The 22,889-nt window shown below is 28.8% G+C and overlaps 1 protein-coding gene across 6 annotated transcripts in view; it reads left to right on the top strand.

The window, feature by feature from the left end:
• The window catches only part of LOC129960954 (DNA damage-regulated autophagy modulator protein 1-like), a 41,286-nt gene extending 18,397 nt beyond the window's left edge, over nucleotides 1-22,889 (top strand). For all 6 annotated transcript variants that reach the window (XM_056074731.1, XM_056074730.1, XM_056074728.1 and 3 more), the window contains 6 exons: nucleotides 12,999-13,155; nucleotides 14,789-14,856; nucleotides 15,895-16,082; nucleotides 17,487-17,658; nucleotides 19,171-19,250; nucleotides 21,562-22,889. In XM_056074731.1, the coding sequence (XP_055930706.1) occupies nucleotides 12,999-13,155; nucleotides 14,789-14,856; nucleotides 15,895-16,082; nucleotides 17,487-17,658; nucleotides 19,171-19,250; nucleotides 21,562-21,801 (905 nt within the window). In that variant the 3' untranslated portion in view covers nucleotides 21,802-22,889. The remainder of the gene's footprint in view (nucleotides 1-12,998; nucleotides 13,156-14,788; nucleotides 14,857-15,894; nucleotides 16,083-17,486; nucleotides 17,659-19,170; nucleotides 19,251-21,561) is intronic.

The raw sequence follows: 22,889 nt of genomic DNA, 5'->3' as shown, positions 1-22,889 counted from the left end.
AAAAAAAAGAAAGAAAAAAAATTATTAGACAGATTCAGATTAAAAAATGAAATTCTTAAAACAAAATTACCTATTATTTTGCTATATATTAATAAATGCGCGAATGCAAAAATAAATGATCGTTTGAAAGCTTTTGCTTTTTATCGCCCGATCATAGAAAATTCCTTTATCGGTTGTTCATGTGATAATTGAGGAAATCATATTCACTTTTCACATCTTAAACAAATGAATTATGATGTTCCTGAAAATCAAAATTCACACATTTGAATTTGATTCTTTGGTTTCACGGTTATAAATTACATTATATGGAATGCAAAATGTTTTCAATATTATGTTATCTCTTCTAATGGATTTCAATTGATTTCTAAAAAGAAATATTTACTGCTTTTTTATCAATTCATTCACATATTGATAATGGGAATAGTAGTATTGACAGGGAAAGCAATGAAATTGATGTTATCTTTTAGTACGCAATAAAGAATATGTTAGATTTGTTGACTTCAGATGACTTATCTTCAAGATCAAAATTTGTTATACTATCGTACAAACGCAATGCAATTTAACGGCTAAACACAAAACGTTTAGTGAAAAAAAAAATGCTTTACCATTCTTTGTTCATGATTTAAAATCAGATAAATTTCTTTGTTCCTTGTAAAGACAATGATCAAAATACAATGGTGATAAAATTAGGAAACATATTTTTTACAGATATATAATGCATCTTTAGAAATTATTGATTTTCCAAAAATTGATCACTATATAACACTTTCACTACATGCCTAACTTCATCTTAATACGAGATTTTACTATTTTACACACATATGAATATACAAATAAAATAATAAATCTTTAAATTTTGAAAAAAAAATTAATGATAATTCCATTTGTTGCTTACAGTGAAATATATTTTTGTCGCTCAGGTGAAACTTTTACAAGAAAGATCTCGATTGTAATAACATTTTCTCAATAATAATCTCGAGAGATAATTTTCTCATTTCTTTTTGGATTATTAGAAAATGAGATTTGGCTTTGTTAAGTATAGTAGATTTCACGTTGCTGCTAAGAAATCTCGAAGTTATTATTTTTTTCTCCATTACTTGACTTAATCGTGACTGTGACTCCGAACTATTATCTACTTCGCTGACAAACATATGTGTATTTTTAATGGCTCCCTTTCTATCCGTTTTTCTACTCCAATCAATGGAAGATATTCTCAATATTTTTGTTGATCGATGCAATCGGCGTTTAATTTCAGATAGCTTTCATAACTTCTTATTTTCGAATTATTTACTTCCTTATTTTCTTGTATTTCTGTACCGCAAGAAATTTACACAATATAATGTTCCACATTCACTAATGGCCTTTATTTCAGATTTTGGAATGCCTATTAGAATAACAAATTAAATTAGGTCAACTATTTACAAGCGCAATTTTCTGTAGTTTTACAGGCAGTACTTGAAGATGAGAACAATAAAAACACAGAGACAGTAGGAGAGCCCTTTACTAAAAGAATCAATGTCGGTAACCTGAGAAACAAGTTAGTTGTGCAACACTTTCCAGTCATTAACCCTAACATTTAAAAGATATGTGAAAAAACTGGACTGGATATAGAGTGTAGTCAACGAAATAATATCTCAAGACTGTCAGCACAAAAGAGGAAATTTCTCAAACTACATTTCAAGAGATGCCTTTACGTTTTTTTTTTTTTTTTTCGCCAAATGTGTTTCTTTAAAGTTTTATTAAAAATTGCTAAAAATTATCGCTTGTTGGTAAGTTAAATGTATGAATGAATTTTCTGTTATATATTTCGGAAATTTAAAATGGGTGATCTTAAGCGTTTATATTAGCGTTTTACGTTAAAGATCATAGATAATTTTTCTAATTGATTTATTGTAATTTCACTTTCTTTGAAAAGATTAATCAGTACATAATTAATTTTATAGTTAAATCGTACATGATAATATGCTATTTTAATTCATTTAAAAAGTTTGTTGCGTTAAAAATTACTGATACGAAATTAACTTCTTTATCTATAAGAACAACTTTTCCTTATTAATTTCCAAAATGGGTTTTAGTTTAGCAAATATAAAAACAAATTCTATTCTAGTAAAAAAAAAATATTATTTCATTATTCATGATTATACAAAGCAAATACAATATTAGCTTAAGAATATAATTATGTAATTGCAATACACTTTAATTTGAAAGCATATAAATTTTCCGTAAAAGCTTTTTAAGAAGTAATTGAATGGTTTTCTAGGGTTAGTTGTCGCCATTTTTATGATAACTTTCCATGAATCATGTTCCGAACAACAAAAGTTATCTTTTGAAAAGTATCTATCAGTTATTTGATAGGTTACGTCGTTTCTGAACAACAACATTTTGTTTTTTATTATAATATTCCTTAACGTATTTACGTTGGAAACAAAGGCATATACACGAATCTCTTTATATTGCATTCTATAAGGAAACTATTTATGGATATTCCATCACGCAATAATCATAAAGAGAGACGCTTGTTGCATTTTTCGTTAAAGAGTTATTCTAAAACTTTTAACAAGAAACAACTAATTTTCGTAAACAAGAAATAAAAACCGAGTTAGTAATAATTTAGTATGGTCATGAAATACACAAAATGTGCGCGGCGTATTTGGAATTTTTAAGGATTAATAACATTGAGCTATTTATTTACATATCGTCGCTGTTGTATCAAATTGTAATGATTTAAAAATTGCACACAGCGAAACATTCGAAATATTGATGTGACAACTGAATGTATCAAATTTTGTGACAATGTAGAGTAATCACGTATCATATCTTATAACTTTAAACTAGCAATTCATGTATACATACATAAATTTATTTCGAGTATCTCGGAAACGGCAAGTTTTATGTTTAGTTTCGCTACTTTATGTTGAAAATCTAGTATTGCTGAGATGGTCTTTTTGAAATTATATATCGCGTTCACAAATAAACAATCATAATTCCAAAAACGATTTCTCTCTGCACTGTTAGAAGAAATATTCTTAAAAAGAAACGATGTCTCATTTTCCTTAATTGGCATTCAAATATCACAGCAGTTCAGCTACTTCGCTTATCAATGTGACGAAGCGCTTACATTTTCTTTCCTGATTTGAATGTTTTATGCTTTCAGCTGCAAATCTAGTTTTGATCCTCGGAAAACATGAAATTATTTACATTTTGAAATGAACTATTTTATATTTAAAGATGAAATAAGTATTCTATTTCATAAGAAATTAATTATTAACTTCAAATATAATACGGGAATTAAATAAGAATGGAAAACAAAATTATAAATGGTAGGTTAATTTTAATAATTTTTCTATATATTTGTAACATGTATAGAAATCAAGAAATTCAGATATAATACAAAAGCTTAGGGTTTAGCAAGGCTGAATACACAAATTGGATACTTTGATAAGAGGAAGAAGAAGTAACACAGAAAACCAGATGTACCAAACTCGATATATTTCAGTAATAGGGCCTGCCATTTTGATAAGCTTTGTATCATACCCAAAACTCATCTATTCCGTAAACTAAGTTAAGAGATTTAAGCTGGTCTTTTACTGCATCTCTAATGCCGTTGAATACATCAGCAGAGAAAATCAGTGAATGGCTTCTTACTCTCATCGTTATTCATGTTAATTTGTCTTATTCTAGAACCGAGTGGCTTCCTTGAGCTTTAAAAAATGATTATTTTTTCTTGGAAAAAAAAAACATGATACTTGTGTATTTAGATAGAATTTATGCTATATCTATTCTAGGGGTCCAAATATTCCGCATTTTTTATCGTGAATCCTTCAGAAAATTCACATATATTGATTCCTTTATTCTTGTCAAGTTTTCAATATTCTTTAGATTTATGTTGTATAAAATTTCTCTGTCCTATAAAGTTAACAAATATTTGCAATTGGAAAAGAATTGATTAATTTATTGTTTCATGTTTTTTCCAGTAATTTCGTCTAATGTGATTTTTTTTCCTTAAAAAATACATTTCATTTTTCTCAAATGAAAATCAGTTTTCTGTTTTGTTATACAATGATTAGTTAAATTTTAGACAGTGAGAAAATTTTACTCTTACTCATAGTTAATTTGCAAGATGGATACTTCACTCATGGGTTAAATGAGTATAATTCGTAAGTAGTAATAAATTCAATTAAAACTTTTAGATTGCTGACTTATTATGACGTACATTAAAAAAAATTCAGACACTCAATCAGATTTTCCTATCGTTCAGATGTTTGTACTATTCCCAAGCTAGAAAACCATGTTGTTTTAAACGATCAGAAAGTTTAGTTATTTCAATAGGCAATGTAAAGGCTTTATGTAGGATAACAAACTATGACCACGATTTGGAATGTCCGCATATTTGTGAAATTAATTACCCTATTTGAGTTATCACAGCAATGGAAGACAATCGCAGATTTCATACCCAATACAGGGTATAAAATTTCTGTTCCAAGAACACATTTTGCCTACTAGCGATGTGAATTTAATAGATCAATATATCACAGTACTTAACACTGCCCTTATATTTTTTACTCTTGAAGTATAGAGTAATTCTGAGTAATAAATACAGAGAAAAACTTAGTTCAGTTGGAAGCAAAACTAAATTAAGAATTTTGGTTTCATTTCGGTAAACTTAGAATCTAAGCCAGCACCAATGCTGCGTGTTAGCAGTTTTCGTAAAGGTACGAATAATGTTTATTTTAAGAAATGTGGAATTGCTTAATTGTGAGTGGCCAGAACAATTTTCTCTTTGAGAAGATGAATAAATCTACATCTGCTTTCAGATACCTTCAGGCAAGAAAAAAAATCCGAATCAACCGTCAACAGCTGTTTCAAGGTTGTTTCCAAAAAGTTAATGGTCTAATGTTCAACTATTTCGAGGGCATCTACATTTGCATAACAGAATTCTGTATTCTACGCAACAAATTAAGAAACGCTATTAACTTTATACACGTGTTGCATATTTGAAACCAGTATCTTCTAGAAGGTCAGAATGAGAGATATTTAATAAAAACATATTTAAAAAAAACCAAAATAGTGTTTTCGAAGATAATGGAAAACAAATAACTGAAAAACCAAGAAAAAAATATCGTTAAAGATTAATTACTCTGTATTTCAAAAATTGCATTTTATAGTAATTTTTTATTGATTATATTTGCAAATCAACACTCATTTGTTTATGAAATATTTTTTTAAATTTTTTTATAGAATTCTCGTTATGAATACATAATCGGATAAAAAGATTACAAATAAAATTAGATTGCTATAAAGTTACATTCATAAACTTCGCTTTGGAAACTTAATGAGCTAGTGTAAATTTTCAAAGGATATTCAAAATTTCGCTAAGCGCAATACGAAAGATAAACGAATATTTCTTTAGTCCTTGAAGGATGTAATTTATAATGCGTATGAACGCTTGATGAATCTATTGAACATAAAATAGATACATAACACTAATGGATAATAAATAAACCTTGACAATATTGTGAACTAAATGCCCTATATTTTTAATCTCATGGGACAGAATTTATTCTGCCTGAATAGACATGATCATGAAATAAAAAAAAAATCTTGACTATTGAAATAATCATTAATTGTTCTTCGAATAACTTAATATCTAAAATAGAAATTCCGAATGCCTTCATTATATTATTTTAGTAAAATATATCAGAAATTTTTTATTTTGAAAAAATTAATCTGCAGAAGTACTTCAATTGAAATTTCTGACTTCCCAAACAGGAATTTAATTAATAGTATTATCAGATTTCCAGAAGTTGAGTTAATAAGTTAATTGCTGTGTGAAGCGTTTAATTTAAGAGTAAGTTTAATTTATTTTGAGAACTCGCGGCGTTGTAAGAAATAAAACTGTTCAAACCAATTTTTTTCAGCATATTTTTAAAAGTTGCTACAATTTTCTGCTCGGCAGAAAATGAGCAGCTAGGTAGCTGTTACAATCAAAAGTTACTTAGTACCTAGATTTTACTAATAGTAGTAACAACAGTAATGGTTTTGTGTTATATTTTGAGTATGGGGTGGAAATATGTTGCTATGGCATTTGAATTGCTCTCTTTTATGGTAGAAACCATTACACAGTAATAATTCAACTTTTGGGCGCGATCAAATTTTACCAGGGTTTATTGGCTAAATTCAAAATTTTGACTACTGTCATAACACGTATTGATAAAAAAATTTTTTCACAAAATATCACAATTTTGTTTATAACAATTGTAGAGCAAAACATTTAACTTCTTATTAATATTTTTCGATTTATTTTATTTATTAAGTTTATCATAAACTGCTGATAAACATGACGCAATTCAAGTTTTCTTTGAACTTCAATTTTTATATTCTACCATACGCCATTCTTATTATCATGGAGTTGTACGCATGGAAGCTGAACAGATCATGTTCAAGAATTCTCTAATGGAAAATATTTCATCAATATGTCGATCATTTGCGATAAAAGACAATTTTTAGGCTTTTAATCTGCCTTTATTTCAAAAATTTTGTTGATACGTAGCTGAAAGTTGTTGTAAAACGAAATATATTTTTTGCACTGAAATCACTTTTATATACTTTCATAATCACTATTTTTCAAATGCAAGTTTTCTCTAAAATTGTTATAGAATTGTGAAATTTCCATAGATATTTCTCTAATCGAATAAAGACTTTGAAAGCTAACGATCTTATGACTATTGCTCTGGCTGACAGAAAATAAACGCCTAGGAGCTAAATATATTGCATGGCATGGGTATGACAAAAAATATTTAATTTATGAACTTCACTGTTTTCTAATTTTAGCCTTTCGAGGTTAAAAGTTTTGAAATCGCTTTCATATGCAAAGATTGGAAAGAGATACAACTCCTTTTCCCAAAGGCAAATTGTTGTTTATATTCTTCGCTATCATAGTATTACATAATTCAGCACTATGATTGCATAAATTGAAAATACTAGTCTTCGAAAATCGCAAGAAAAATAGAAGTATTTAAAGTACCAGCCATCATGTGTGGATTAAACCTTGTACAGGCCTTTGTGAGGGAAGTTTCTACCATCCCCTTTCCCTCCATAAGTCTCATAACCAGACAATTATTATTTATTTTAATTCTGAGATAACCTTCATGAGAGCTGGTTTTACTATCTTGTCTATAAAAATAACTTTGAACATATTGTGAAATAAAATTGCATGACTTTTTCGAAATAATCTAATTAGGATAATACAAAATTTACCAGAAAAAAAAACACAGCAGTAAACAGCATCTTAACCTGTAGACATGAAAAAAATCGCGAGAATAATGTTTTTAAATTTAATTTATAACTTGAATAAGCACAAAAGCACGGCCCTTGTAATTTAAAAAGTAGGCAGTAATTAGGTGTCCGAAAAATTCCACAAAAAAAAAAAAAAAAAAAAAAACACCTCTCAAAATCTCAGGGGCACAAAAACCTTTCGGATCCCTAGGAAGCTCTTGTAAAGGAAAATGAAAGCAATACCCTGAAAATATCACACACACACACACACACACACACACACACACACACACACACACACACACACACACACACACACACACACACACACACACACACACACACACACACACACACACACACACACTCAGAAAATCTCAAGATCTAAAAAAAAAAAAAGAAAAAAAAAGTGGGATCCCCAGTCAGCTGTTTTTTCTACCTATTTAAGGTAAAGGTAATATATTCCGATTAAATATATTACCTTTAAGCGGGATATGTGAAGAAGCAGAGTTAATGTATCTACCTTTCAGTAATTATGCGCGATATAATAGAGTAATAAATACACTTATCTTCTGACTAATGAATGTGTTATTGTACTATAATGTCTCGATTAGAAGTCAATTCATGTATGTGCCTTGAATAATTTAAAACGTACATATTTAGAAGAACATAATGTGATTTTGATCGCTTTAATTCTAATATTCATTCTGTGATTTGCCAATAAATTTAATTCAAATTATACGTAAGTGTTTTTAATAAATTAACCACTTATTAGATAGTTCTTAACAGAATCCCTTACCGAAATTTAAAAAGAAATTGCTATCTTCCTTTCTTTAGTTTTTCCCACTTAATTTCATAATAAGCAGGAAAAATGCGCATGCGGAATTTCCTCTGTATATAGAACACGGAAAGAATGCTTAAGAGTGATTGTCCTGAATAAAGAAAGCATTAAAGACTAATACTGTAGAGGAGAATATAAGTCCATTGTTAAAAAGAAAACATTTCACAATTTTTGTCCCTCCTTACCTCGCTATAATTCAGTTTTTGTAACTTTTATCAAATTTTACAATGAAAGCATAATTTAAGTAGGAAAAAAATCAAGGATTTTTTTTCAAAACGTTTTTTTATTCGACACGTCATTTTTTTTTTCAATTCTGACAATAGTGGGTTTTTTTTTAACATTTTTTTTTTATTTTATTAATTATTAGGGTATCATTCTTTGCATTGAAAAAGACATCTCCTAACCATTCAAGCATATATAGCTGCCAATAAAATATTCTTCTCTAAGATTTCTAAAAAAACGCAAATAACCAATTAAAATATTATTTGCAAAAACGTATTTAATAATGCACAAAATATCATAAATATGCTATCCTAATAGTTTTCTACATTTGAAAGTGAGATATATTATTTGACAAACTCATTATCAGGTGGCTGCACCGTGTGTTATCAAAATTTAAATAAATCTCTTGATCAACTAATAATTAATTTTTGAAAGTATTGAAACATTATATTTCCATGGAGAATACAGAAAAATATATTAAATTTCAATCCTTTAGTGCATTAGGGGGTAAGTGAAAAATCGATTACCAACTTCCATCGTCAGTCAAATTAAATAAAAATATTTAAAAATATCTTGAAAGATTGGAAAAAATAAATGCGTTTAATTTCAAAACAAAACAACAACAACAAAAAAAAACATTTCAACCTAATTTTTTCCTTTAATATCGATAGTTATGTTAATTTTCCTTGCTTTTCAAAAATGAAATTTTACTATTTGAAGATGAATTGATAATGGTATGAAAAAATGTATTGATAATTTCCTTAGATAATTATAAAACAAGAATTCTTTGGAATGAATGAATTTTATTCTACATATAAGAATGACTGATATTGCTATGAAAAATTATACAGATAATTTAATTGCTTAGATAACTATAAAAATAGAATTTTTTGAAATTAATGAAAATTAAAATTAATTTTGCACTCAAGATGAAAAAATTCCTTAAATGTGAAAAATTTAATAATTAATTTCAATACTCTTAATCCAATACAATTTCAAAGGTAATTTTAATTATTAATTTTACTTGCTTTTCAAAAATAAAATTTTGCTATTTGAAGAAGAATTAATAAAGGCATGAAAAATGTATAGATCATTTGTTTAGATAATTATAAAACAATAATTCTTTGGAATGAATGAATTTTATTCTACATGATACTACTATGAAAAATTACTAAACAGATAATTTAATTGCTTTGATAACTATAAAAATAGAATTGTTTACAATGAATGAAAATTAAAATTAATTTTGCATTCAAGTTAAAAAAATTCCTTAAATGTGAAAAATTTAATAATTAATTTCAATACTCTTAATCCAATACAATTTCAAAGGTAATTTTAATTATTAATTTTACTTGCTTTTCAAAAATAAAATTTTGCTATTTGAAGAAGAATTAATAAAGGCATGAAAAATGTATAGATCATTTGTTTAGATAATTATAAAACAATAATTCTTTGGAATGAATGAATTTTATTCTACATGATACTACTATGAAAAATTACTAAACAGATAATTTAATTGCTTTGATAACTATAAAAATAGAATTGTTTACAATGAATGAAAATTAAAATTAATTTTGCATTCAAGTTAAAAAAATTCCTTAAATGTGAAAAATTTAATAAATAATTTCAATAGTTTTAATCCAATACAATTTCAGTAGTAGTTTTACTAACTGTTTCACTAGCTCTTCTTCAGAAAATTTATTGATTAGTTTGAAAGGTTTATCTCCGATAACAATGATGGCATTATATTTTATGCAGCGCCATTGAAAGACGAAAAAAAAAAAAAAAAAAAAAGGAAACCTCAATTTCAACAGGAATTGCAATCGATTCATATTATTACCTTGTCCGCATTTAACTGATTACTTCTCAGTTTTTTTGGATTGTTTGGGAAAGAAAAATTGGTGTTTTGTCTATTTCCTCAACACAAATAAAATACCAATTAAATTTTAGGACAGAATGTAGGCTGCAGGAAGTAATGACACCCTTTTTCACATTTCAGTACATTCATTTGTACTTTGCAATTTATATAAACATACAAATGTTTCTAGAAACTTTTATTATTTATGATAATAGAGGAAAATAATATATTTTTCTTTTTTAAATTATTATTTATAATAATAGAGGAAAATAATACATTTTCGTTTTTAAACTTCATTAGCCTCGGGTCTTTGTTTGGTTGCATATGAAAATAAAAACTTTGCTATTATGATAATTGAAATTTAATGTTTTCATTATGATGTACAGAAATTTCTAGAAGATATCTAAAAAATTTCAATGTCATTATTTTTCTATATGATGATATTTAGAGGCTGAATGGCAAAATTGCATAATGCAGTTTATATATTTGTGAATTGCGTGTTGCATCAAATGTCATATAAAAAATCTTTCAAAACATTCAACAGGGCAGAACACTGAGCTTGCAGCAATCAAATTTGGTTTATAGTAACTTTTTAAGTAATAGAAGCTCACTAAGAAAGATTTTTTCCAATTTATAATTAGTTTTAACTTACTAAAAACTAATGAAAATTTCTACGTATTTTTTTTCAGTTACTTTGATGCACGTTATCGCTATCGCTAAAATATTTTTATATCATTTTAAAATTTAAAAAATAACTTTTCATTCATTACAGTTTTATTTTCGTGAAATTTTTTCTATAATTCTGAAAAATTTCCAAATTTTTTTTTAAAATCATAGCTTTATACAATAATTTTTCCTCTGCCTATATGCAAAAATATAGCAAGATTCTGAATAGTCAGAGAGAATTTATTACTAATATTGAAAATAAGAAGAAAAAAACAATAGAATTTTCAGCTTATTAAATAATGCATTCACGTATTTCGAATCATTAGATGTTTTATTATCAGAATGTATATTTTCTGGCTGGCATGTATTTTGATATAAAAACTGATGTGATGTTATGTTCAAAATGAAACACTTGATCCATTAGAATGTGACAAATCAAGTCTGACATTATTACTTTATAAAATTTTCGACTAGAAGTTCTAATATCTAACTTTATTATTATTATTATTGTTTTTGTTATTAAAGAATGAGATGGCAAGTTTAACAGCAGTATCTTTGATATTTTCGTTCTAATGATATACGGTACTGCTAACGTTTTTTACTGTAATGTATAGAGTTAACCCTTTAAAGGGCCATTTTTTCTAGTCATATTATGTTAAAATATTTTTAGACTATAAATTAGAATAAGAAAAGGGATTCGTTTAGTTTATTACATAAATTTAATTTGATTAATTAATTAATTTAGTTAATTAACAATTAAGTAACAAACCAAGACACATCATTTTGTGTGAGATAATGAACTGGAGCATCTAAGTTTCTGTCTTTCCACAAAAATATGTCAGAACTTATGCCAACCTACATAATTTCATACAAATATTGATAAATTTGGTGGGAAGCATACTTCCCACGGCCCTAAAAAGGGTTAAAAAATATCTTAATTTACATCCATTCCTTCATATCAATAAAGGCGATGATTGATTTTATTATATAGTTAACCCCCCGGGGGGCAACTAGAAAAGACGATGAGATGCTTCCGGTATGGTGGTTGGATTTCGATACCCCGGAGGATACACAAAAAGGTGGGAGATCTGGCTCCTCCCATCGATGACGGGACGTACTTCCTTCGGGAAGGTTTGTACCTTGGCCGGTGATGGCCCTTAGGACTCAACCACAGTTCCCGCCAGTGTTGTTGCGGCGGTCAGTTATTCAGTTTTCTTTATCCGTGTGCCTTCGGGTGGGTTGGAGAGTCAGTGATATGACTTATTATATAGTTAGTCCGAGGACTGTATATTGGATTCAATACAGTCCGAGGACTGTATATTGGACTGTATATTTTCTCAGAGTTCCATAATTTTTATTTTTATTTAAAAGGGATTTAGAGACCCAAAAATTTAAGATAATAAGAAATTTTAATCTGAAAATTTAGGTCTTCTCTGTTGATATAGATTTGACTTACACTGATGATTAGATTATTCACTCTCCAGAAGAATCAAAATTACGATCTATTTAATTCAAAACTTTCTTTTTAATCACTTTTTTTTAATCACTTATTTCATTCTGCTAACATGGGATATTTTAATTGCGTTTTAAATTTGTAATCTATTATAAATTTAAAATTTTGTACACTTATACGCTATTGATGACAATAAACTAATTTAAAGTTTTCAGAATTCAATAATCAATTATCATTAATTAAATTTGATTCCGTAGTAGTTATGTCACCTGCTACTGAATTTGAGAAAAAAAAATCAAAATGAAGGAGGAGTAAATAATTAAAATGAAAGAAAATATATGTTATTCAATACAAAAAATAAAAATGTGTTTTAATTATACATTTTTAAATGAATGTATATTCTAATTGCGTTTTTATGGTTTTAAGGTTCTATTTAAAGATGTAAATAAATATTGTATTAATTGTTTGGTGATATAAAGTTAGAAAATTAAACGGACTTTTTTTAGTGCCTTAGTATAGAGCCTTATCTATCTTATTTTTTATGTATTAAAAATAAAGTTTTGTTTCAGGTGAGTATATCAATTTAGTTAATCTATATCCGGCATCATATAGTTATGACCTAATTGTGAAATTCAGTACGATTATAATTTTTTTATGTATTAAAATGATTTCTTTTATCGCAGTCGAAGTTTCATATTCCAAAGCGCATACTGAATACAAATTCATCGGAGGCAGCTGGCTGCCCATGCTCATGACTCTTACAATGTTGGCCTCCATATTTGTGCCATATTTTATTGTCTTAGCCAGAGGAAACCTCAGTCCTTTCCTGCCGCTTATAAGGTGAGTTCTTTATAGAAATTTTATAATTATTTCAAGCGACAAAGAAAATGAAATTCGCCGTTATAACTTTATATTCTTTGGACAAATTTTTTAAAATTGAATCGATTGAAATGTTTAACTGAGAGTGCTAAATTTGCGACCGAGACAAAAGCCAAGAGAGTATCTCTAATTTCGAAAAACTGGTCATTTTATTATTAACACAGAATGGATATTAATAATATTCCATGAAATTAGGATATTGAGTTGTAATTAATGCTTTAAAATAGAGTATATGGATTATTTTTAAAAATAAATACATTTACTGCATTAGATATCCGCATAACGCAAATACCGAAACCTTAAAAGAAGCTAACATTTAATCAGTCAATATCTTAGAAGTTAACATTTTGGGCTAATCAATCACACAATTGCCTCTTAGGTTTAGATTCAGGCTTATTGGCTCGTATCTCATCTCAGCCATAGTTAACATCAAATGCTATCTTTGATCTTATTGACGATGCGTATCTGTCTGTAATTGATCTGAAGCACTTGGATTTGTCATTTGTGTACATATTACATACTTGTTAAACATGGAAATAAGAATTCTTCTAAAACTAATTTCAAAATTAAATCCCATTAAAATTTTTGTTTAATAAAAAAAGTAGTAAAAGGAAAACTCAGAGTCTAAACCCGTGAGTGTTCCATTCGATCATTTCATCTCGGTAATAAATAATCTAGTTCATTTCTCACCTCTCAACCTCTGACATTTCTGTCAAGAAATGTAACAAATATTAGTCAGGATTTGAATTGTAAAGTTTATATCATTAGGAAACATTTCAGATGAAGACTTATGTTCAAAATATTACTCCCTAGAAATGGTCGATCTTAAAAAATGTCGAGATTGGTCCCCACCAAGGGCATAGGCAAAGAGACGGGGAATAAAACTAACCATAAAAAAATAAGGTTTAAGATCTGGTAATCTGCTGTGTAAATAAAAATAAACCAAGAATATGCCTTTTGTTTTTTATTAAAAAATGCGGGAGTTGCTAGATGTTGTGCCTAGAGATAGCCAGTAACTGCTTTTTGCACAGCTGGTGTAGAATTTATTGGATGAAGATAAGTTTTTTTTTTCAAAATTTGTAAAAAATAAAAGAACGAAGGTAATTTTTCTAGGAAGGGTTTCATTAAAGGAAGGAAAATTAACACAAATGTAGTACATAGTAGTATGCATGACAGATGGCGTAGCTTTGACAGTTCTGTCAGGATTGCCGGATCACTTGTTAATACACGCTGCTCGAAGTAGAGTGGAGTGATGGAATTTGAGAAAGCTGACTTTTTGAAGGGCATGCTGCGTCACACCACTCATGTCGTTTTTCGAATATCATCATGCTGTTAGAGTTATGTTAGATGTAGATGACCGGATATATCTAAGTGAGTTTTTTAGTTTGTAGACGCCATATCACTATGCTCTGTGATTAGTGAATGAATTTAGTGATAAAAAAATAAAATGAAAAACTATAAGCGATATAAATTAAATAGTAACTCTATTATAGATAATTATTCTCAACTGCTCTACAAAGAATTGAACTATATTTTATGCTGTTTGTTGCTCAAAAGGAATTTGAAATCTAAATCGATTTTGTTTTCTTTTTAGCCAAGTTTCTGGAAGTCCTCCTCAAAGTGGAATATTCAATTTGTTCATTAGTATTTCGTCATTACAAGGTAAGAAGTATTCTTGTTAATAATTACTATTTAGTCTCATATTTTTGACTGAAGGATAAACAATGAGAATAGTAATTAGTTCAAAGCTATATTTTTCCTTTTCCTGAATTAATAATACAATTAACGCTTTCTTCGCTCTTCTTGAGGAAAGCATTTTGTCGATTAGTGATGAATACGAAATAGTTTTCGAGGAAAACATAAAAGTGTTTATTAAGGAACAAGTCACTTCCAAAGAAACAAATTCTGGAAAAAGTTTATGCATCATAAATATAATATTTAGTATTTTATCTGTAAAAACTGTTTCAAAAGTCAATTTCAACGAAATAAAATGCAACAATCACATTTTGTGACATTTAAAGTAAATATTAAGCAAATATGTAAAGACTTTAAGATTGAATTATTCATGAGGAAGTAAGAAAGCTAAAAAGCAGAGCTTAAAAAGAGTACTGGTAAACATCATTATTTCCTCAAATATACTTAAACAATGTTGTTGTTGTCTTGTCCAGTAGTGCAATAGGATTAGATCCGTCCAAAAGTGTATAAAACGGCTTTGGCCATATAAATAACCTCAGTATAGCACTACTCATGGAAGAGGAGGGTCGCCAGAGCCTCCGGGGAGGTTGGACTTCTACCCGTTGGTCCGCGGAAGGTATTTTGTTTCCCTTCTACCACCCAAAGGAAAAACCAATAATCAATTTTTCATTGCTCTATCAGCTTTGTAATTTATGTTATAGTTGTACTGTATACGCATGCCCCAATCCGCCACCTGGGGACGCGCCCTCTAGGGGTTAGAGGCTCCCCCGAGGGACCTAAACAATAAAAAACGATACTTAATAAAACTTCATAAAACAGCAAATGAAAAAAAAAATATTGGAAAAAATTTACAGAAGAGCAAATGACATAGCTATTCATATTTGGATAAATATCGTGTGTCACTTTCATTTAAGTTTTAAATAAAAGGCCCCGGTCTTGTAACTATGAGTTCAGTTTTTCAGTCAATCAATAATTGACTTTTCACTCCATTATCTATTTTTACAGCATTCATTGGATTGAATCTATTCTTCATGGGATTAAGAATTAAGGAAAAAAGACTTCAGGACGAATGGGTTCGACAGACAGCTTCGCTATTGAATAAAATTGCCCTCATTCCCGGTCATGTTGGCATACTAGGCATGGTCATTGTTGGATCTTATCCTCTGGATTTCTACAGGAAGACAGAAATATGGGTGACGTATAATATTATATTTAAGTTTTTAAAACAATAATATGTTTTTATTGGATAATTTGTTTGAATCTCTTTTTACGATTCATTTCCTGAGGTAAAATGTTAGACGGCTTTTTCCGAAGTCAAAAATGAAAAAGAAATAAGGCTTTTTATAAAATTAATGATTATTGATTATTAATACTTCTGATTAAGATAAAGATGTAACTGTTTAAAAACGTGCTATCGATTATTATTACATTTTTATGGTGAAAAAGTTTACTTCTTACTGAAACTCTTACATATTTACTTTGATAAATGCATTCATAGACTGTAGAATCATTTGGTGGTTTAAATTTTAAACTATGCTACGAATAAATTCTGGTTTCATGGAGAAAATAAATCCGACTGGAAGCACTCCAGATATCGGGATGAATAGCTTCTGGTATGGTGGTTGGTTGCCGCCCTGATGGGTAAGAAATAGTGTGTTGGCTTCCTCTATTGATGACGGAACGAGCCTTCTACGAGCGAGGTTGTACCATGGGCAGTGATGGCCTTTAGGACTCAACTCTAGTTCCTGCCTAGGCTGTAGAGGTTTTTTACTTATCCATGCGCCATCGAGTGGGTTGGAGTAGCAACTTTTCAGCTGGTATAGTGGTTGGTTCTTGCCTCCCAGCAGGCATAATGGTGAGGGCCTGATTTACTCCTACCCATGACGGGACATACTTCCTACAAGAGGAGTTGATGAACCGTTACTATGTTTATTTACCAATTAATCGTTAATTAATATCTTCTCCTATATAATGCTTTGCTCCGATTGCAACTGGGGAGCCATCTGTTGCTTTAATTTTACAGCTATGCTAGCAATAAATCATGGTATCATGACGAAAATAAATACAGTTTCTTTCTATCATTTCTGTGCAAGCGATATTTTTTTATCTTCATCCGGTTGCGAATTATTTGGACCTCCTTTAGACTTATTTCCTATGTAGGTGAAAGAAAACTAATGATCATTTTTGAATTATTTTTAAAGAAAATTTAGGGAAAGCAACATTATAATTTTATGAGTTATCTTAGTTTTGGAATTATCAAAGTATTAAATAAATTAATGAAGGACGTCAAAGGTCAAATATCCTCCTTCTATTGTAATGGGAAATTTGAAGAGCGATTTCTGGTTCGGAGTCATTCTCGTCATCTGATCATGGTTTAAAATTAAGAGATATGCACTAACAGAGCCTTCATATTGCTTCAAAACAGGAATTAAATATAACTTAACTAAACTATAAATTAACTAGCATTGAGTGATGAGAATTTTAAACTTTTTTCTTGAGAAAAATGACATATATTTTTAATCTAAAAGCATATGTACCACATTGAAAATTTTTATTATAATATCTGTTTACTAACCTTTTTTATTATTTGCTTTCAGATGGGAGTAACTATTATTCCGCACCTAAGTGGAGCATTATCATTATTTTTGGGAGGCATTTTCTACTGCATGATTATGACATACATAATGGCTCTGATGCACCCTGAACAGAAAAGGATTTTAGGAGTCAGGATATTCCTTATTTCCCTTATCACAATGTGTTCAGCATTAAGTATCCTTGAAAAGTCCTTTAAAAGGCTATTTGTATTTAGAATTCCTTACAGATATAATTATCCTCCTTTCAAACAGGAGGCGATGCTTCTCCCGTCTCTCGATTTGAATTTCTCGAACTGAGGTACTCTACGACAAATATAAAACGATGATAGGTAACGGCTCGTCCTCACCACTTCCTGATAAACACTGTGGAGGGAATTAGGTCGCTCTACCTGGTGGCACGGGGGATAATTATTTCTTTTATAAATATTGATATAAAATTTTGCCCTATTCTTTAGATTTTTCGCTGTTAAACTATGTTCGATGATTGTAAAAATTTGCACCATGAATTAGTAATTTTATAATATTTTCTATTTCAAAACATTTATATATCCTATAGTAGACACATTATTTTGTTATATTTGCCAAAAATGTGTGAAATCTAGTTTCCGCACATGCTTTGCACAAAAAGAGCTCACAAATTAATGATGGTCATTCAAAACTGTGTCTTGAAGTAAAATATTTTCTTAGATTTTTAATATCAGTTTAACATAAACCAAGTTTGACTAATCATAAACAGAATTTCATTATAGATCCTTAATTCAAATTCGCTTCAACATAAATGACTTTTTTAATTACTAAGTTAATTTATCTACTAAAAAAACAATAACATTCTTGTGTTTTTAAAAATACTTTATATCTCAAGATTTCAAAAATATTTAAATATAACACAAAAGTTCAACCGATAATTTCCATATCTTTTAAATTTAATTAAACATAGATTATTGCAGGAAAGCTTTTAGTATAAAATAATGTTGTAAATAATTTAATCTTCTATGTGTTAGAAAGTTTATTCTATATATGTATACAAAACAGATATAAAGAATTAGAACGGATTAAAAATGAGTAGAAAATCCCCCTTTCAAAATTCGGTTAAAGACTCAATACAGCTGATGGCACAACTTGGACGGCAAATTAAAAAAAAATTTCCATTTAATTGCAATGTACATGAAAAAATTTCTCTAAAAAGCTACAGTAATTTTTATTTAAGTACTCAGTATCTTCAATAAAAGTTGAAGGAACAATTTGATTTGATAAAAAATAATCGAAAAATGTATCCAAGATGTTTTAACCTTAAAACAAGATTTCTGATGAAAAAACTAGTTCAAAATTTAAATGGAATCTAAACCGAAATCTACAATGGTTACGTACTTTTATAACATCAATTTCAGTGACTCTGCGAAGTATAAAGGTAGTGAATCAGAATATAATTCTTAATTTAGATTGTACTAATTGTGAATTTAAAAAAACATTATGAAAATAGTATTAATTTAGATAAACATTATTATAACATATTATTGCTATAATGCTCTCGGGTGTATTCTTTGATGAATTTTTAATCTTAATACAATTGAATTATTAGCCTGCTATAGTTTATATAATATTTTATTTATATTTGCATAATGGTTTGATTTTTTTTGTATAATTCCCAACTTTTATAAGTGTAGTACTTCCTTAATTCATTTAATAGTGGGCTATTCTATGAAAGATGGTTTCAGTCTGGAAGAAGAGATCTCTACATCTTGTTCGATTCAGCCTGAAGATGTCCAGGTATTTATCGTAGTTTTCCTTCTTTTTTTACAAAATTTTTTTATCCTGTGAAAAGTTTCATTTCAATTTTGCCTTTGAAATTTCATGTTGTGAATTTCTCTAATCACCTTGAACAAAACATGAGCTGTATGAGTATGCAGCTTACTTATTTAAATATCTCAGTATCTGCTTTTATAAGTTTTTTTTTTATCAAGAACAGCTGATGCCGTGGTGGTCTGATATTAAAATTCCGGCTTCGAAACCGGAGGGTTTCAGGTTCGAGACCCGATTCCACCAAAGAACCACCGTGCAAGCGGGCCAGCTGCGCGTTAAACAGTCCGGGCCAAACGCCCTACCGCTGGTGCAGTGTGGAGAGGGTGTGCCAGCTTAGGGGTCGTCTTCGTCATCTGACCGAGGTTCAAAATTATGAAAACCGTCCCACAATAGCCCTAGTGTAGCTTTAAAACGGGACGCTAATATATCTGAGTTAAGCGAAAATGAAACAAATACGGTTGAAGTTTCACGTGCTGTATCGAACTCGAATACTTCGTGAAAAAATTTCTATTCAACGAAATTAAGTATTCAGAATCAAAAATAAGAATTACAAATGTTTCATGATTTTCTTACTAAATGACAATTATGCATACTTAGTTTTTTTAGATATAAAGAAGACTTATAACAATTAAACTTTAAAAAAAGAAACTTAAATTAAAAGCGCTACAATTAACAATTATATTTACACACGCACTTTATTAAGCTGCTTTTTTCACACTAAGATTTACTTTTGAAGATCATATTCACTTTAAGAAATGTATAGTTAAATTGAATTTAAAAGTAAATATCCCGCTCTAAAGTAGAAAAGAGATTCGTAAAACAAAAGATAAGAATGACGTCTGACTTGCTGGTAATTATTTTTTGATTTTTATTAAACAACTTCATGCTTTTCGAGAATTTCTATTGCAGTAGATGTCGATGTAAAAGTTTATATTTATTTAATTTACATTTCTTTCTGTGAACGAAATCCACAGACATTTTTTGACTATAATAGGTATATCCAATTTTTTCATGAAAAAATTTTGTTCGGTGTATAGAAATTTTATCACATATACCGAAATTGCGTTCCACTGAAAAACCAAGATTCTACTAAAATTCGATTTATAGAGATTTTCGGTGTATGGAGTTTCCATATGTGGTCGGTTCCTCTAAATTTAAATTTATTTGATTGGTATTAGAATTTCATATGACAAATGTAAAAAAGTAAAAAAAATTACAATTAATCATTTATGAATTTTAATCTCGAGATTATGTGTACATATTCACTGGCTGAACTCTTAGCCCAGGCTAATTTATTGAGTTTGATAGTGTAAGACATAGGTGATCTGGATATTATCGTTATACAATAATTATCATTTGCTGAAATTTGGTGGTTGACAAGAATGAAAATATATGGCATCTGTTCCACTCTTCATAAAATATTTTTCACAGCCATTTAGTAAGACTTTTTGGTAATTTGCAACTCATAAGCCTACTCTGATTTTATCATATGTTTGGTGCAATATAACGAAATATAGCTCTTGTGCTAATGAACCATAAATCAACTTTTTACCCATAAACAATATTTCGTATTGATCTGCCTTTTTTTTTCTTTCTAATTTAACTACAATATTTTCGCGAGTAAAATCGTCTGCACAGATTTCTTGATTCATGCCATTTGCTATATTAAGAGATAAACCCGAAATCATGTGCATAACGCATGTACACTTTTTTTTTTATCTTTTTGCCTTGCTTTACTTATTACACTTTTAAATAAACGCATGTATATTTGCATATTCATCAACCAATCCTTAAAATTTATTACTTTTACTTGGCAATTACGTTAGCTCCTTATGATCGCTTGCAATTTACTTTTTTGTAAGAAAAATAGGAATTTTTGTTTATCCCTTAATTTATGGAAAGTAGTGCATTTAATCAAGACGTATGAGTAATGCTTATGTATTTATTAGTTACTGTGTTCATATAAAAAAGGAAATAATGGCAGTCTTTTATATAACTAACTGTTAATTATCTTAAACTTAACTATGTTTTGCTATTATCCATATCAGACGAAAACGGTCATCTTGTAGTGCGAATTCAACTACCGAACACAGAGATAACCATCAATAAATATGAGGATTTTTCACAATTTTACGAAGCTAATGCAATCTGAACTACTTTAAAAGTATTATTTCTTTCTTCCTAACACCAGGAGAAGTATCAGTTTACAATGATTTGGTAAACTGGATTAGTGATTTAACTTCTATTTTCTTTAAGTTTCTAAAATTTTCTTTTTCAGTACAATTTGTCATACCTGATTGCTGCAGTATGCGAATGGGCACTTATTCTGGCATTCATAATTTTCTTCATAACCATGCAACAAGAAGGTAAAGATTTCTGCTTCACGATGTGCATGTCATTAAGAGAAGATGAAAAGAGTACAAAGGGAGAGGAAGAAATCGAAAAAGTGAAAAATGATGAGAATCATAACACAGGAACTCCGGATAAAGCAGTAGCAATAACAGAAGAGCAATCCTGAAGAAAGGTTCAATAGTTTGCGATTTTAAGTACTTTATTACAAAGAAGAAGGCAGTTTTCCTTCCTAAATATTATTCATCTACATTTTGCACTGTTTTAAAGACCTTATTTTGAAGTTTTATATGTAATCAAAATATTTTTTTGACAAAGTGTATGTTATTGTCATCATGTTTTATTACAGCTATGTAGGGTTCACATGCCAAATTCTACTATTTGCAAATGAAATTTAATATTCTATAAGTTCATTAGTTTATGCTATTATTACTAGTGTTTATTCTCTACAAATTAAGTTCTTGTAATTCGTTGGTAATAAAATCAAAATCAAATGTAAATTTACAGCTGAAAATCAAAATTTTCACTATGTTTGTTATAAAAATGTTATGAAATAATTACATAAATTTATATTTAATGATAATCACCTTCTATTCACGATAAATAATAAATTATATCTGAAATATGAATTAACATTAGTTAAAATTAAGAAGTTTTAACTACGGAAAATTGACAATATGGTAATATGCAAAATTTGATTTCACAAAAATCTGCGTGCTTTTGAGAATGTTTGCTATCTTAAAATCGATCTTAATATTTACAATTTCTAAGGCAATACTATCGATAAAGTTCAGTGTCATGTGTTTACAGTTTCAAACAATATAGTTCATGATGATAAGCTAAGTTTTTCTGTAACAACAAAGCCAATTAAATAAACTTACTTATTTAGATTCAACATTCAGAAGTTATTACAAAAATTATATTTGTGAAAATAGCTTTTTAAACATGCAATAACATTAACTGAAGTGCAATTATCAATAAATGTCATAGTTCTTGTCCGGTAACAATATTTTTCTGTCATGGATTTTGATTATTTTCATGTTTTCGAAAGCGTGACGAGAGCTCTTCACAAAGCCATATGGTTTTCAAGTCAATTTGAAACATTACAAATTTCTACGTGCAATGTACGTGAATGTACGTGAGAATGTATACTGTTTTTTAAGGTCACTGTAGTCCAGACTATGAAAGTGATGTTTTATTCGTGTTTACTTATGTGCGATTTGTGATTTTGTGTGTAATAAAATTTCTTTTGTGAAA

The sequence above is a fragment of the Argiope bruennichi genome, chromosome X2 (genome assembly GCF_947563725.1).
Source record: "Argiope bruennichi chromosome X2, qqArgBrue1.1, whole genome shotgun sequence".
Lineage (NCBI taxonomy): Eukaryota > Metazoa > Arthropoda > Arachnida > Araneae > Araneidae > Argiope > Argiope bruennichi.
This window is presented reverse-complemented; position numbering and strand designations above follow the sequence as displayed.